The following is an 18,018-nucleotide window of genomic DNA, read 5'->3' as shown; positions in this document are numbered from 1 at the left end:
AAATCCTCCCCTTTTCCTTCTGTTTTCAATTGCCCCCCTTCCTCACCTCCCACAAGCTACTGTGTTCTGACCTTCTGCCCCTATTCCCCAGTGAAATGACTCTTGGCAAAGACACTCCATATTTGTCAAATCCAGGGGGAACTTTTCAGTCCTGTTCTTTCTGTTGCCCCAGAGACCTGACTGGAATTTCTCCCCTCCCTTAATTTCTCCCCTTTGCTTTCGCATGACCACCCTGCTCTTCTGCTTCTGTGCTGTTCTTTCGCAATCGCATTCAAGGACTTGTCCTCTGTCCATTCCTCAAATATTGGTTTTCCCTTCAAAGGTCTGCTCGGCCCTTTCTTGTCTCTCTACACTCTCTCTTCCTGGGCAAGCTCATCTACTCCTCTGACATTGACTGTAATATCTATGCTAGTGACTCATTATCTCCACCCCAGATTATATCCCTGGACTTCAGGCCCCCATAAATAACTGTCTTTTCAATATCTACATCAGAATGGCTCATACATAACGCAAATTCAATCTCTCCAAAACAGACTGAATCATCATCCTTTTAAAATCTGTTCCCCATCCTGGATTTCTCGTTTCTCATTTGGGCAAATAGCATCAACCGACTCAAAATATTTTCTGTTTTCTAGTATTCTCAGTCACCATTCTCACTACTGAAAACTAACTCACTGAAGAACAAATGATTAAAAAACTAATCCATTGAGCTTCTCAACATTGTCTAAATATTCAACTGTGTATCTCTAGTTACATCATCATCATCACCATCATCATTATTGTAATGATTAGTTTCAACCCTCCTTTGCCATAAAACTGTTTCTTTGGCATAAAAATATTATACTTCTGCCTGCCCCCTAACAAGATCTCACCTTTTATTTTCCATAAAAGCCATAAGATGGAATTTGCTTGGTTTCCTACCAATAAATTCTCATATCTACTTGCATCTGTATCAAATCTTTTCTTCTTTCTCCAGGTGCCATGGAGTTAATAGGCCTTACTGACTACTCAGAAAACTTGCACCATTGATTAATCCACTTTCTGGGTCTTGCATCTTCAACATCTTTCCACTGGTTTCTTTCCATCTTCACTAAAACATGCTGAAGCCCCTTTCATCATGGAAAGCCTCTTCTTTCCAGTTGCTGTATTGTCTTCTTTCTCCTTCTTCACAGTCAGAATTTTCAGTGGAGTTTCTGGCTTCCTTTATTTACTTTCTGCTGAAACACCAACATGTTTGGATCTGGATTGTTTTCTTCACCATCTTACCACTATTGCTTTTGCTGAAAGTCCCATGTAAAAAATTTTTTTGTGTAAAGCTTTCAATTAGCCTCTTATTTGGACTCAGAAGGATTCAGCACTACTGAGCACCTTGAAAAAAAGTAGCTTCCATTTACTTTTAAAACCCATATTCTTTGGTTTTTGTCCAGGCTTCTTTTCACTTGTCTTTCTCTACCTAGTTGTAAATCATGAAGTGCCTTAGGGTTCTGTTCTGACCCTTCTTCTCTCTCTACACTACCTTGTTAGACAATCCAACCTAGTCCTATGGTTTCCTTTACCTTACTCAAGTTGATAAATCTATCTCCTACCCATACGTTTCTTTTGAACTCCCAAGTCACACATCCCTCTAACTACCCTCCGTTATTCTGGGTGGCTGACATAGCTCCTTCAACTCAACGTGTCCAAGATTTAACTTATCCTCATCCTCTTCACCCAACCTGATGAAGAGTCAGTCTGTTTCTTCTTTATCTCCTATTCTGCTAGAGGCTACAAGCACCCACCTCGTTCAAGCTAGAAATCTGGAAAACTTCCTTGACTTTTCTCCCACATACCTCATACCTCAACAGTCCCCAAGTAGCCCATCCACTGCTACCACCTAAACCAAGCCACTTTTATATTTTCGCTTGTACTACCTCCTAACTCATTGCTTTGATAGAAATTGCTGGGAAAAAACTCACCTTGGGGTCTATGCCCTTTTAAGCAACCCCCATCCACACATACAACCACTGAATACTGTTGTCTTGAAATGTTCTTTCATGATTTTATAAGACTGGTGGATAAAGTATTCAAATCCTACAATCATTCGCTATAAAAGCTACTAACATAGTTTGACTGAAAGAGAGCAGCTTGAATGTGGGCACCAGTGCCATGGCTTTGGAATGTGAGCATGTTGACTGACATGGTAGACATGTGCTACAGGATGGTGAATTGTTCTTGCCCTGGTGTTCCAGACCCTGAACTCCTGGCCAGTCTAACCACTTAATGTCCAATCACCTTCAAATCAATCAGCTTTCCAACACACACACAAAGCCTCAGCAGATTCTGTTGTACATCTTAAAAGTGTTTTCCATCAGACAAAGGACCCAATTTTCTGGTTATTAAGAGAGTGCCCACCCACTCAACTCTGCCCTGTCGCTGTACCCTTACCGCATACTGAACTCAGCCTGCATCTTTTTTTTTTGAACTCAGCCTGCATCTTAATCCCCTTTTTGACTAAACTGTGTCTCCTTTTATTCCTTCTGTGTATTTTTGAGGTAGCATTGTTTGCTTGTATTTCCCTCATATTCTGTAAATCAAAGTGTCTATAAAAGATAGACATTCTGAGAGACAAAATCTGCTTTCGTATCCTCTGGAACTAGAACACTAGTCTTGTCAGACTGACATTCTGGGTTTTCTGCACCCAGTACTTCACCTGTTCTCCATATAGCAGCCAGAGTGATCTTTCTGAAAAACAAACACAAGCTCATATCATACCCCTACTTATTGGCTCTCCTTTCCCTTAAGATAAAGTTCCATATTAATTTCTCATTTATGCCATACTTCCAGGTCTTCTAAAATATTTTTTTGTTATACCTAGAATGTTCTTCCCTCTTTCTCTCTTTTATTTTTTAAGCCAAGGTTCATGCACTCAATAAATCTCAACTTTGCTATAACTTCCCCAGAAATACCTGCTCTACCTCTCATAATACACCATACTTCTTAGGCCAATTCACCTTATAATTTGAATTCAATGTCTGTACTGATTTTACTCTCCTTGAGAGCTGAGACAGTGTTTGGCTTTTCAACTCTGTGTCCTTAAATGAAATAGAAAACGATGCCTCTTTTGGATATTGAATCCCTATAATCTCTCAAAACAAAGAGGCAGGACTACATTATCTTTCTAGCTAAAAATTATGGTTTTATGAGTCAGAAATTAGAACATTAGTCGCTCAGCCTGGGAAGTACAGAGAAATGACTACAGATACATGATATTAGAATGATGATTAACTAAAGAACCAAATTTATCAAATAGCCACATCTCCTGCTTCCTAGACAGTGAGAGTTTATTTCCTGAGGATGAGGCGCCAGGAGCCCTGGAGAGGTGGAGGCCATGTTGGCCTCAGATCTCCTTCCCAGGGCCATTGTGCTGCTCCCCACAGAGACCCCCATCAGGGTTTGGTGTTTGGCTGCTGGTAGTACACTGACCTTTCCTCCTGACATGTGTTACAATAGATCCAGCCTCTTTTCCTGGGGGGACTTGAGTAACAACAAGGGTCTGAAAGGGCTTCTCATTTATTTGTGTTTTACAACCTTTAAAAACCAATTGCTCACCAATCCAACAGATGTGCTCAGAGCCAGAGTGACCTTCCTACAAGATTCCACGTTGATTATTCTAAGGATTCTCTCAACTTAAATTTAAAATATTAAAACTTTAAAAATGAGCATGCCTTCTAAAGCTATTGAATCCTAAAATTAAATGTCTCCAGTTATTCTTAGAAGTGTGAGGTTGGGTTTGGGAGTGGGAGTGCATGAGGTATGGTCTGGGCAGGACACACATGGCTCTCTCCAGACATTAATTGAGCAGAGTTTAATAAAGATATAGGAGAGTTTAATAAGGATTGAGGGGAGTTTAATAAATATGTTGAGAGCCAATGAGGTGGCAAAGGACTCATGCAATAACCTCAGCACCTAAGCTTTCAGCATCTCTAGGGCTGCAGGAGAGGGGCCACCGTACATATTCTGGGTCTTGGGGGAGGAATGTAGTCTCTTCCAAACCATGGCCTATGGAGAATAAATATTCAGAACATTTTTTCTTCTAATCTTTTGTCCCTTTAGTTTCCTACCAGTGACTCAACTTTGGCTAAACCCAACCAGAGACCAGAGGGCCACAGACCATGGATGAATCTGGAGGTCTACCTTCAAGGGCACAAAAAAGCAGAGTGGAGAGGAGCAGAGAGCAGATCCAAAGCAGCAACTGGAGAATATTCAGCAGAGGGGGGTACCTGGCTTTGTAACCTGTGGGATCAGATCTGTCCTGAGAGCAGTCAAAACTCAGGCTTCCCAGGGGGTCATATAGGACTGAGGCAAAATGAAAGAAACAGACTGAGAGCGTGAAGGCCAAGAAGTGGGCTGGGGAAGCCTAGAAAGGGAACCAGATGTCAAAGCTGGGGACCAGCCAGAACGACTGAAGGACAAGGGGTTGGAGGAAGACCCGAGGGAAGGGCTCATTACTCCAGGATGGGTCTCAACATTGCCAGGCTTCTGTCTCATAGTCTTTTTATTCTTTATTTTATTTATTTATTTTTATTGGGGTACAGTTGCTTTACAATGTTGTGCTAGCTCCTGCTGCACAGTGAAGTGAACCAGCCATATGTACACACATATCCCCTCCTTTTTGGATTTCCTTCCTATTTAGGTCACCACAGAGCACCGAGTAGAGTTCCCCGTGCTATACAGCAGGTCCTCATTAGTTATCTATTTTATACCTAGTGGTGTATATATGTCAATCCCAATCTCCCAATTCATCCCACCCCCATCTGTACCATTTTTCTAGATTCCACATATATGCATTAATATACAATATTTGTTTTTCTCTTTCTGGCTTACTTCACTCTGTTTGACAGTCTCTAGGTCCATCCATGTCTCTACATATGACCCAATTTCATTCCTTTTTATGGCTGAGTAATATTTCATTGTATATATGTATCACATCTTCAATCAATGTGATACACCATATTAACAAGTTGGAGAATAAAAACCATATGATCATCTCAAGAGATGCAGAAAAAGCTTTTGACAAAATTCAACACCCATTTATGATAAAAACCCTCCAGAAAGTGGGTGTAGAGGGAACCTACCTCAACATAATAAAGGCCATATATGACAAACCCACAGCAAACACCATTCTTAATGGTGAAAAACTGAAAGCATTTCCTTGAAGATCAGGAACAAGACAAAGATGTCCACTTTCGCCACTATTATTCAACATAGTTTTGGAAGTCCTAGCCAAGGCAATCATAGTCTTTTTAAAGTTAATGTTGATACTAAGTAGGATAAAGGGCCCCGTGCAGTCTTCTCCTAGTCAAAGCGTGATCATACAAACTCAAAATCATTCTTAGAGTAATAGCAACTACCAATATTCACAGGCCACACAGCATCATGTGCAAAAACTTTAGCTCTAAAATGTTTTCTCTAACTCAACTTCTATTCTATTTCTCCAGTCCACAGAAAATGTATTCTTAGTCATTTCTGGGTAAACACAGTAATTTTAAGATTTAACATTCTGTCAATTCAGGATTTGCTCTCTCTCTCTTTTTCCTCACAGTAGCATCTAAGTTTGTGAGCGTGTGTACATAACAACATGAGATTCCAGGAGGCTGCCTCTGGGTCCTTGGGGGATGCTCTGTGCCTCGCTGTTGTCCACTGAGATGTGCGGTCCCCTCTGGTCTCTGGGTATGGTCTGGCCCTTGGTTAAAGATTGGTAGGCCCTTTCCACTTTTTACCACCTGGAAGGCACTTAGGGTCTTCCCAAGCAGGAAGTGGGGGACTTTCTTTGTCTTACAGGTCTATCTGCTTCCTCTACCATTGCGGAGTGTTTCTCCGTTGTTTGCGGTGGCAATCAGATGAGAAATGAAGCCAAGTTGGCCTCTACTACTTAGTCCCCAAGCTTAATAGGGCAGGGCTCTGTCATGCATCCCTTCACTCCTACCATAAACCTACTACTACCAACAAGGGGCGGAAGGTTGCCTCTCCATCTCTAATCATTTCTTCTCTTCCCCATCTCAGAGGCTCTTTCCTGGTCTGGGGAGAATGGGTATTGTGGTGCAGAGACTGTGCGAACTCACTCAGTAAATATTCTTGCCAAATCTTTCATTCTAACATATAGACTTCAGAGTTCTTAAAGTCAAGAGCCAGGGGTTAGACATCATTGTTTCCCATTCCCTCCACTGGTAACACCTCCTCTCTTTGTGGACTCATATAGTCTGATCTCTAAGTCAAGGTGGGGGGGGGGGGTCACTGAGTTAAAGGCTGGTTACATGGAATGTGTGTATGGTAGAGGGAGGGGCATATGTATGATCATGACATTGTGAAGTAGATGAAATTTGTTCTCAAATCTTTAATACGTTTATGTATTTTATGATATAAGTTACAGGTGTACAGCATTATAATTCAACTACTGGGTACACTACAAAGTGATCACCAGCACAGGTCTAGTTACCATCTATTACCATACAGTTGACCCCCTTCACCCGTTTCACCTACCCTCCCAACCCCCTTACCCTCTGGCAACTACTAACCTGATCTCTGGATCTATGAGTCTGTTTTTGTGTTATTTTGTTTATTAGTTTCATTTTTTTACAATTCCACATATGAGTGAAATCATACAGTGTTTGTCTTTCTCCATCTGACTTATTTCAGTTCACATGATATCTTCAAGTTTCATCCATGTTGTCACAAATGAATTTCATTTCAAAAAAGGATTTCATTCTTTTGTATGGGTGAATAGTATTCCACTGTGTATGTATGTACTACATCTTCTTTTTTTTTTTTTTTTTTTAAAGGTCAAGTTTTGTTTTGTTTTTTTTAATTTATTTATGGCTGTGTTGTGTCTTCGTTTCTGTGCGAGGGCTTTCTCTAGTTGTGGCAAGCGGGGGCCACTCTTCATCACGGTGCGCGGGCCTCTCACTATCGCGGCCTCTCTTGCTGCGGAGCACAGGCTCCAGACGCGCAGGCTCAGTAATTGTGGCTCACGGGCCCAGTTGCTCCGTGGCATGTGGGATCTTCCCAGACCAGGGCTCGAACCCGTGTCCCCTGCATTGGCAGGCAGATTCTCAACCACTGCGCCACCAGGGAAGCCCTTACATCTTCTTTATTCATTCATCCATCTATGGACACTTAGGTTGTTTCCATATCTTGGCTATTATGAACAATGTTACAATGAAGGGGTGTTTTAGATATATGTATACATTATGTATATTACACATATGTATATACATACATGGATATTATACATAGTATATACTAAAAGTATATGTGTATATATATATATACACATAAATATATATACACACATATATATTTCTTAATACAAGTTGTTGAAAACTAAAGACTTAAGAATATTAAGATAAACATGACTTCTTAAATATCTTCCTAAATGGGAAGCTCTAGACCAGATGTCTACAGCTTTTCTGTGGCCCTTCCTTTCTGTGAAGGACCAAATAATAAACATTTTAGGTTTTGCAGGCTCTACGGTCTCTGTCACAACTACTCAGCTTGGCCATTGTAGCACAAAAGCAGCCATAGACAATACATATGTAGTAAGCATTTTCATGGTCCAATAAAACTTCATTTATGAGCCCTGAAACTTTACATTTCATATAACTTGCAAACAAAGTATTCTCCTTCTATTAACATTTTTCAACCTTTTAAAAATGTAAACATCATTCCTAGCTTGAGTGACAAAACCCAGAAAGTTGAGCCAGATGCGGCTCACAGCCAGTGGGTTGCAAAACTCTCATGTAGACCCTCAGGATGACCCTGGCAAATAGTGGACAGGTCTCAGGGCTGAGTGTGAGTTTGACTGAGTTAGGCAGGCAAAGCTGTCACATCAAGAAGCAGAAGAGCACAGCTTTAGCTTATCATCTTTAATAAGGACCCTCTATTAGCTCTTTTCACTAAGGAAAAAAGGGTGACTCTGGCTTTCTGCCTATTTTCTGAGCCTGAAAGCCCCTTCCATCTGATTTTCCTACATTCAGTATGTTTTAGTTTAGAATGTGAATTTTCTTTCTCTGCCTTTGGTCCAGTTGGTGAAAAAAGGAGAAAAAGATGCCAATGTTTTTATGAGGTTTTTTGTTTTTTTTTTCCTTATCTGACCTGTTAGCATCAGTAATAGTGGTAACAACAGTTACAGAAAACCACCGGTCCTTCATGGAAAGAAAGCTTAATCAAGATCAGAAGACCTAGGTTTCATCCCCTATTTGTAACTACCACCTGAAAATTACTTAAACTCTCTGGACATCAGTTTACTTACTTGTAAAAGAAGGGTCTTGGAGATCTGCTCTAGTTGTATGAACAACTGGTTCTTCTTTTTATAAATATCATTTTAATGAGAAGGCTTAAGGTAGGAAATAAGTTCTGCTAGAGATGTGGGAACATTATGGAAAGATATGCCAAAGTAGGGGAAAAAGCAGATTTAAACAGTAAATTCACATTTGTATTTTTGTATTTACTGAGTTTTATAGTAACAAAGTATTCAGAATAAACTCAGCTATAGTAGTTTTTAACATGTTTCTTTCTCTGGAAGATTCCATAATTTATCTGGATAAAGAGCCTCTGGTTTACATCCATTTCCTTGATAGAAAAGAGAAGAAACACATTTTTTAAAAAATTTCTGAATTAAGGCTTTTCAACCTGAAGATGGTGCTATGATCCCATTTTGAAATTCAGTTTTGATTTCTAATTTAAATTCATAGGAAAAAACGCAGTTCTTTGATTTAGTTTATTTTTATTCAGAGGTAATAAGTTTGAATTATTTCTCTTTATTTTTGTGTTTTATTATTATAATGGGAGAAACTGTCTTCACCATTGGAAAACCTACTGTAGTTACTCTGTGTGACTGCTAAGTACTTGCTTAGACCAAATAATAATCAACTTCATGTCTTTTTTCTTTTAGATTTTTCTGCTTACCTTCAGCACTGGGTTCCCTGTGACTCTCAATCAACTTATTTTGCTGTTGCTGTTCTCAGATAAAATTGCTTCACTGGGAATTAGGTGATGAAGAACTAAGGATAAAAAAAAATTCCATATGAGAATGATTTCAACCTCTAGTTTGTAATTATCAGGTAAAAAAAGATTTCCTGGAATTAAGCCACAGGAACTCTGGCTTAAGTCAGAGCTGTCAACTGGGAAACAAATTTCCAGACGTTTTGAAATTTAGTTCATTGAATTTTTCTTGTAACTGGATTAGAAAATATGATTAAGCAAAGCAGGATATTCTTTTGCTGGATCAGTCTGACTTTGAATGAAGGAAATAGATACTGAAATCTTAAAGCAGAAGAAAGAAAGGGGGCTTTAGAGCTGTTACCCCTTGAGGGACTTACAAAGAAAAATATAAAAGAATACACACCCTGGCCATTTTTTTTTTTAAACAAAAGGGAGGGTAACATTTTACTTTGTTGTCCATGAAGTTGTTCAGGTAGCTGCATTTTTACCTTAAACTCTGATGCTAGGCTACTTTGAATTAAAAACCCACAAATAGAAATTAAGTGTTTATCAAAGTACTCCATAAATGCTTGCCAACTAGTTCTTTGTAATCACCTGTCAGGTGACTGAGCTGGAAATGTTAAAAGCTGGTATATGTGTGGTGTGTGTTCAGGGATATATATAATTTCACACAGTGCAAGACTTTAAAAAACTGATGAATTTAATGTTCAAAAATAAAGAAGAAAATGAACCTTTGGGACTATCCAGTACGATAATTTTTTTTTTTTGGATCATTTGAGGTCATGTATGTGAAAATGCATTAGGAATTATGACATTTTTATGCTAATGTGAAACAGCAGTACTGCTACTATTCTAAGCAACAGTGTGTATATTACAGTATCTTAGAGGCTTTTTGAAAATTTATCCAGGGACTTGTTTCAATATAAAGAAAAAGTAGTAATAGAAAGAATATGGAAAATTATTTCTGGATGCTTTTAAAATTAGGATAGATCTCAAGAAAGATTAAGTCAGGAAATACATGAATAGTATAAAAATAAAAAGGCTTTAGGGCAATTGATGCCTTATAATAAAGGAGAATTATAGTATGTCTGTAAGCATATGAGCCTAAGTATTTGTTGCTTTCTGCATCTGTTCCTGCACATAAAATTCTTATTTTCTGAAGGAATTCCAGTGGCCTTGGCCATAACACTAATCAGTCTTTTATTTCATTGCTACTCATTAGAGATTAAAATATTTCACATTAAGTTTGGTACCTTTTTTTGTTTAAAGAAAAGTAAATTTCCTCTTTATAGCTTACATCTTGAAGTTACTCACTATAAATTTATAAAAATCAGGCATAATGACAATTTAATAAGAACTTCAAGTCCTATTCATCCCATGAGAGTACTACTGTGACGTCTTTCAGAGAGCTTTGTGATTGCTCAGCCCTACGCCTAAGCCCTATAAAATGATGGGCTTTGAAATGCTGGTCAGGGTAGAGTGAAAAGCAGTTGCTGGCAACAGTAGCCAACCCTCAGCCAGTACCAAGTTCTGGTTCAGCTCTAAGGGCAAGAGCACCGGTGGAGACTTTGTCGGCCTCACGGGACTTCAGCACCTGAGACAGCTCTAATATTCTCCTTGGAACAGAAAGCTCCCAAGGAACACTACTCAACAAGGTAAGTGAAAACTTTACCTTTCTTCTTTTTTTTCTCCCCCTGCCTCTGGAACTTTTCTCAGGATATACTGAGTTTTTCTTTCTCTTGAAAAAGAATTTTACAGTGTTCCTCCTTTACAACAACAAAAATACAGGTTTCTAAGTCACCTGGTAAGTATAGAAATGCCTCAACTTCCCACATATGAATGGGTTTTCTGAATTCTTTAGTCGGAAAATGCTTTACCCTGCTTTTTCTTTTACTCAATGCCCCTTTAAAAATAATGTGTTAAAGTAGGGTTTTGTTTTGTTTTTTTTTTTGGCTTGTATATAAATTTTTGACTGAAGGTTGAGTGGGTACATTTGTTTTGGAAGTTTCAACTTGTTTTTTAGTGCTGTTCTTTCTATTTCATATGTTAGTTATGTGAACTTAAAAAGCATTTATTTTCCTCTTTAAATTTAAATGCTGTGAGTTTTACAGACAGCACAAGAAACAGACATCAAACTCCTAAATTTCTATTTAGAAACCATTTAGAAATGAAATGTGTAAGTGTATTAGATGTAAAAATATACAGGCTTTGTATTTAATATATTTTTCCTTTTATGGCAAAAATTATTTCAGTGGTAATATGTGGTTCAATGATTTTTTTGGTATTAGTTTTCACTACTAATTGAGTTAGTTTGTTCAAAACCAAACTCTTTAAGGAGATTAAGCTCCATGTTAATTGTAACATCTACAATTGAAAGAGGAAAAAATGTATATACAAAATAATTTTGTAAGGATATGTATATACATATATACATACATTATTAAATAGATGACGCTCCAGTTTTATATTAATCAGATACTAAAAACTTAGAGTGAAAGAAGAAACTTTAGTTTCTTGAAGTTGTTTCCTTAGTTAGAAAAAATACTAAACATGGATGTTACAACTCTGTTATAAGAAAATTGTCCCTATAGTTACTTCCAGTACTATAAAAGTATTGCATTCAATATATGCTTGTGCCTAGTGAGAGGCAGCAGTTGAAAAAGATCCTAATTTTTATTCAAACACCATTCACACACACAAAAACCTTTTTGATTTAAAAAGTAATCATATTGCAGTTTAACTCTTTCTGATGAAAATTACTTTTTCTAAACTCTGCAAGAACCTTAAGATATTACTGCTAGACACTCAGAATTACCTTGCTGGAACATCTGTGGTTGGAAAAGCTGATGTGATTCTCTCCCTTTTGAGGTACAGAGATGGAAACGAGAAGCAAGCCCCAGCTCCTCGTGTTCCTGACACTTTTCAGCGTGCTTTTCTCGCAGACCTTGGCATGGCCTCTTTTTGGAGCACCATCTGCTCTAAGGTAGGTTCTCTTTCAATTCAGACAGTTGAACATTCCTTCTCCATGTAAATGGGAATTTCCTATGTGTTATTTTGGACAGCTCAATTTAAAAAATTATGTATTAGTTATTTAAATCTATTGGTTGACATGTTAAGCAAGTTTTTTCAACTTCAGGTCAACATGATTATTCTGAGTCTTGGAATTCACTCTCAGGGCCAGAGAGACAGTGTCAATGACTAGTTTTATGGGTAGGGTGGATCACACTTCCGAGCAAGGCAGAAGGAGGGTTTGACTTTCCTTTCATTCAAAACTAGTTTTAGATGAGTAATGAGCTATTCTCCATTGTCATCTCAGTTCAGTTCAGTTTCTGTTGGAAAAACAGGTGTCTAGTTGCCTACCTCATTTTAGTTCATTTTCAAGATCAGTCAGCAAATAATCATAAGATGAGTAGTTGATTAGTGGAATATGCATAAAATCATGTTGGACAGACTAGGCAGAATCAATTTGTCAATATTAAAAATTGTGGGATAATTGACCTACTGAGACACGCTCCCCCAATGAATGAATTTTAAGGGACTTGGTTTTTATCACAATTCCTTAGTTTTACTGCTCTCTATGTTGTGTTTCATATTTCAAGTTCATACAGTATAATACAACTCATCATTAAAGCTTTATCTGAAATAAGTTTATGCTAAGGAAGGAAACAGTAAATGGAAACTACATTAGTTTCCTTCCAGTTTACAGGGACTACTATATCTAAGGACAAATAATCACTTCTTTGCTTATTTTCTTATTCCTAATTCTTTGTTCAAGGTAGGCTTATGCTCGATAGAGTAAATAATCTCTTAGCTGTTAGTGGTTCTCTGTGAAATCTGTTTAAATCCAGATCATATGTTGCTTTGATAATTAAATAGAATGAGTCTATCTGAATGGTTATATCACAAGAGATGAATAATCTCAAGAATGCCGAAGTTTGCATTGATTGCTAGGCTTCATACTCAAAGAGGGCTGCTTGCTACTGTCTACCAGCTACTGCCTCACCAAAATATACACAAGTGCCCGGCAGGCGACACACTCCTTAGAAGTTTACCCCAACGGTGAAAATATGCACACACACAATTTTAACAGTGTGCTGGTGTTCAAATTGTGCATGCATTCACAAGTATGGTCATATTCCATGTATAGGCATGTCTATGCTTAGTCTTCCAGTAAAGCATTGTATATCCCTTATTAAAATTGTGTTACTACATAAGATTTGAAACAAAAAAGCTCGACAAAATTCATTGAATTTGAGTAGCTATTCAGAGATGGAGAAAGTCTTCGGACTTGGTCAATACATAGAAATACATCACACCAAGGTGAATCTTTGAAGCAAAGTTTAGGGACATAGAGAAAGAAAAATAGTTAATACTCAGCTCTTGAGAGATGTTGAGACAAGTAATACTGACCATCAACAAATACATGAATTACTCCCAATTTTCATATTGAATATAAAAAATTTTCCAAAGTTTCTATTTTGTATAAAATCTTTCTACCTGTGAACTTTGCAAAGTGAAGCTATTGCCAAGGAAGTGTACTTTGCTTCATGCTCTGAAAGACTGAACTAAGTAGCTCTTCTGGTACATAAAGCCTGTAAAAGTTGTATGGCATGTATTTTATGGGATAAACAAAACTTCCACTATTTATACTCTCGTAAACCATAGAAGCCATTAAATCAATTATGCTATCCATATATTGTGAATGGGTGATATAGCCTAAGATTTTGAATAACTTATTTCAAATGTTTGTAAAACCATAAGCACTAGCTTCTGAGAAAGGAATGTATTATACTTTACAGTATTTTTTCCTAACAGGGTGGGTGACAGAATACCTTTTGAAGGAGCAAATGAACCTGATCAAATTTCATTAAAAGCAGACACTGACGTTTTACAAAATGCATTAGCTGAAAATGACACACCTTATTATGATGTATCCAGGTGAGTTCATTTTTATTGTGTTTTATTTTAGAAAATGCTTTTTTGAAATCTAAACATTTTGTTTTTGTGTCACCATGAAGCTACTCTCATAGCATAGCACTACAAGTTTCCATGTGTCATGGCTTCATTCAGCCTGATTTATTGAAGCTCTTGGGGCTGTACATGATTTTCATGTAGAGAGGTTGTAACAGGCCAGGCTGAGCAACTCATCCACTTATATTCTGTTGCATAAATTTTTAACAGCAGAAGATGTGCCGATTCTTGTAAAACTATAGCATTTATAGCATTCAAGAGTTTCACCTCTATGTAAAGAAAAGGTGTCTAATAATAAAAGCTATGCATTTCACGGAACCATTTGTCCAGAGCAGCATTCCCGTGTAGACAGGGTAACTCTATACAAAAGACAAAGCAAAAACTATAAGACAAAGCAAAAACTATTTCTCATTTGGATGGAAAATTTGCTTGATAGGCTCTATGATCCTTTCTATCTTAAGAGATTTTGTTTCCAAATATTTTGGCAGAAGAAATAGCAAAAGGCATAAGAGGATTTTTTGCTAAAATCAGGATAATTTCCTTTTGCATATATCTTTATTCAGAATAGAAGAAATAAAGCACCATAAATAAATAGAAACGAAATATATTTTCCCACCAGTATTTCTTAGAAGAGAATTAGTTTTATAGGTTCTACCAGAGAATATTATTTTAATATTGAGATATGCTTCTAAAAAAGCTAATTTCTTTAATTTTTCAAACTGTTGGGCTGGAAATATAGATATAAGTCATTAGAATAAGTCGATAGATTATATTGTTTATTGGGTTGTTAGAAAACCTCCTTTTGGATTTAAGTTTACATGAGGAGCTTTCAAATAAGTTGATGTTTCTTTTATATCTAATGAGCCAAAATAATGTTTTAGCAAACTATTTACAAAATAATGACTATCCTTTCTTCCTTGTTTCAGAAATGTCAGACATGCTGATGGAGTTTTCACCAGTGACTATAGTAGACTCTTAAGTCAACTTTCTGCCAAAAAGTACCTTGAGTCCCTGATTGGAAAACGAATTAGGTAAAGAGAATTTATTATTTTTTAAAAACATGTTATGATATTAAATTTGACAATTATATTTTCACTGTAAACAACTTATTTACTTTACTTGAAATCGATAACTCTTGATAATGTTTAATTTAGTTATCAAATAATTTATATCTTCAATAAAATATACCAGGCCCATGGATTAAGAAAAGAAGTTTTCCTGGTAATATCATACTCATTGGCTCCAGACACACTTGTTTTTCTTAAATAATAATCATTTATAAATCTGCAAACAAACTGAACTAGACACAGTAAAAAATAAATAAGACATAGTACAAACTGAAGCAAATTTTAAGGTTAACCTTAGTGTTTGTGTTTTACTTCCTGCTCAAAGCAAACATTGGAAGATTCTGTCTTTAAATGGCCAATAACTGAATATGTAGAAGGTACTACTCAGAGTGGCATAGTTTCATAAAGAAGCATTTATTTTTTTAAAGAACTTTTCCTTCCAATGGCAGAGCACAACTTCAAGTATTCCCCATTTTTTTTTTTGATAAATTATTTGCTCAATTAGGACAGAATGTGTCTAAAGACACTCCCAGTAAAGGCCAAAGTATGTTGGATTATTCCTTGCTCCCCTATCCTTAAGCTTAGATGCATTTTTCTTTCAGTCTTTTTGTGATAGAAAATGAGTTGGGTGTTGGAATTCCTTTTTATCTGACTCCAAGAAATTCAGACCTTTGGTACCTTTATCATTTCTTGTTAAAATTATTTGGTTTCCTTATTCTCTCATTTCTTAGCAATAGCATCTCAGAAGACCAGGGACCAATCAAACGCCACTCAGATGCAGTCTTCACTGACAACTATACCCGCCTTCGAAAACAAATGGCTGTAAAGAAATACTTGAACTCAATTCTAAATGGAAAGCGGAGGTAAAGAAACAGAGAACTTGCTAAAATGAGAAATTGTAAATGACTTTCAAAAGAGAAGCTGCATATGGAGATGTCTCTCTCTCTCTAGCTCTGAAGCAGTAATTCTCAACCTTGGCTAACATTAGACTACCCTGGAGAATTTAAGAAATACTGATGTCTGAGCCTAACCCAAGACCAAGTGCCAGGAAATTAGTGGTTCTAGGGATGCAGCTCTAGACCTTGGTATTTTTTAAGAGTTCCCCAGTTGATTCTACTGTGCTTCCAGGGTTAAAAATGATGACTGTAGAGACATCTAGTCTGAGTCTGGGAACAGGTTTTATCAAAAGTGCTGATTTTTAAAACATGTAAAGGGCAGTCAACTAGCAATTTGGTACCACATGGAATTCCCTTTACCTGCATATTTAATATCTGCATTTTACCGAATTAAACCATGAATTATTTTGTCTTCTCAGATTCAGTAAAACCTATGTCTCTCCGTGGTGTGTAAATATCGGAGCACAATATATAGGACATGTGGTACTCTCTCTTTTTATTCCAATTATTTTTGTTTAGATGGTGAGTATGAAGGACAATTCTGTTTGGGTGAAATCAGGCAAGATGACTCTTTTTGCCCACCAGATTATAATTCTGTAAGAAAACTTTTAGACACTTGAAGATTGAAGAACCATTCATAGGTAATGACTCACCTGAAGGAGAATTGTTTAGCTCCTAGTGCACTTTACAGAGCACCTGGAACAACCTGGGTCACACATCGCCTCTCCTTTAGAAGCTTTCTCATCCAAGAGCCTTAACATGCACGATTCTCTCTTTCTGGTCTGCAGCAGTGAGGGAGAATCTCCTAACTTTCTCGAAGAGATAGAAAAATGATGAAAAAGTTCTTTGGAGCAAAGCTGCTGACAGCTTCCCAGTGGTGAGTATCACTGTGTGTTATTATATTCTAGCAGCAATCATCTAACTATTTAAGTAGCTAAGAGTCACTTGGTAAAAAACATCTTAGAGTTCTCTCAGTGAGACCTCATCTAAGAAGGACACTTCTACCTGAAGTGGACCACAGCTTAGTAAACAGCTTGAAACTATTCATGCAGTGTTCTGCTAGCATGAAAGAGAAATCTCACAATGAGTAAACAGTTTGGTATCTCCTAGCTTACACAGACTCATTCCTATCCTTCTGATGAGCTATGAAAAAAGGAGGCTGACTCACACTAATGAGAAAAACTGGCTTTCTCTTTGATAGTCAAGCCATGCTGCTTCTATTAATTTAAGGTCTAGTCCCATGATCGACTGTTAGCGTCTCATTTAATTTAAGTATAAGGAAATAACATAAAATTGCAGCGTGGCTCATTATTGTGAAAATACCAAGACAGTCTGGGTCTCACTGTGTTTCTTAAAACATAGTAAACTTCATGCAGCGAAAGTCAAATTTAGCTTATTTTACCTATGAAGTGAGTGTAGGTACAACGACTCTAATAATATTCACTGTAAAACATTTTTTGAGTAGAGAAAACACGAATAGATTTTATCCTTTGTTAAGTGATAAGATTGTTAGCAAAATTATTTTTATGTGAACATGGATACAAGGCATATTTCTTTCCTGAGTTACATTACTGTTTACTTTAGCTCATAAAATATTTTTATAATGCTTGGTAAGCCTTTAAAGAAATTTTATAGCATCACTATATCCGGTTGTCAAAAATTTCTCTAAAGGACTCCAAATAAATACTTTTGGTTTTGTGGATCCTATGGTTTCTGTAACACCTGCTCAACTCTGCTACTGTCACATGAGAGATACCTGTAAGAGAGATACATGGTCAGGGGTGCTATATGTGCCTATTCCTCACCATGCATAGACATTTCAGAGAAACAAATTCCTCAAATGCTCAAAAAAGAAAGCGAGTTACATATAGTTTCTTGAAAAAATGTTTATAAAAATAAGGCTTTTCTAATAAATTAAGAAATACAATAGGCACTACAATATAAAGGAGGATTAATTACTTTTTATGAGTTTCCATCCTCCATTCTTTGCTTTTTTGAATGGGTGACATTGGACAAATTCTTTTAACAAGAAGTTTTGTTGGTCAACCAGTTGTGAAAATTACAAATTATTGGGTAATTATTTATGACTAATTAGAGAACCCCTT

The 18,018-nt window shown here is 36.9% G+C and overlaps 1 protein-coding gene across 1 annotated transcript; it reads left to right on the top strand.

The window, feature by feature from the left end:
- The first annotated feature begins 11,835 nt into the window (after positions 1 to 11,835).
- VIP (vasoactive intestinal peptide) lies at positions 11,836 to 16,747 on the top strand. The gene is made up of 5 exons (XM_059941882.1): positions 11,836 to 11,962; positions 13,795 to 13,917; positions 14,877 to 14,981; positions 15,749 to 15,880; positions 16,702 to 16,747. Exons 1-5 carry the CDS (start codon positions 11,856 to 11,858, stop codon positions 16,745 to 16,747), a joined length of 513 nt encoding a protein of 170 aa, XP_059797865.1. The 5' UTR covers positions 11,836 to 11,855.
- Positions 16,748 to 18,018: the final 1,271 nt, after the last annotated feature.

Source organism: Balaenoptera ricei, chromosome 12 (assembly GCF_028023285.1).
Source record: "Balaenoptera ricei isolate mBalRic1 chromosome 12, mBalRic1.hap2, whole genome shotgun sequence".
NCBI lineage: Eukaryota > Metazoa > Chordata > Mammalia > Artiodactyla > Balaenopteridae > Balaenoptera > Balaenoptera ricei.
This window is presented reverse-complemented; position numbering and strand designations above follow the sequence as displayed.

Excerpts from the sequence above, each read along its gene's own strand:
- VIP (XM_059941882.1), top strand. The coding sequence starts at position 11,856 with ATGGAAACGAGAAGCAAGCCCCAGCTCCTCGTGTTCCTGACACTTTTC. Across the intron at positions 13,918-14,876 it reads CCTTATTATGATGTATCCAG|AAATGTCAGACATGCTGATG; the intron begins GTGAGTTCATTT and ends TCCTTGTTTCAG. Across the intron at positions 15,881-16,701 it reads ATTCTAAATGGAAAGCGGAG|CAGTGAGGGAGAATCTCCTA; the intron begins GTAAAGAAACAG and ends TCTGGTCTGCAG.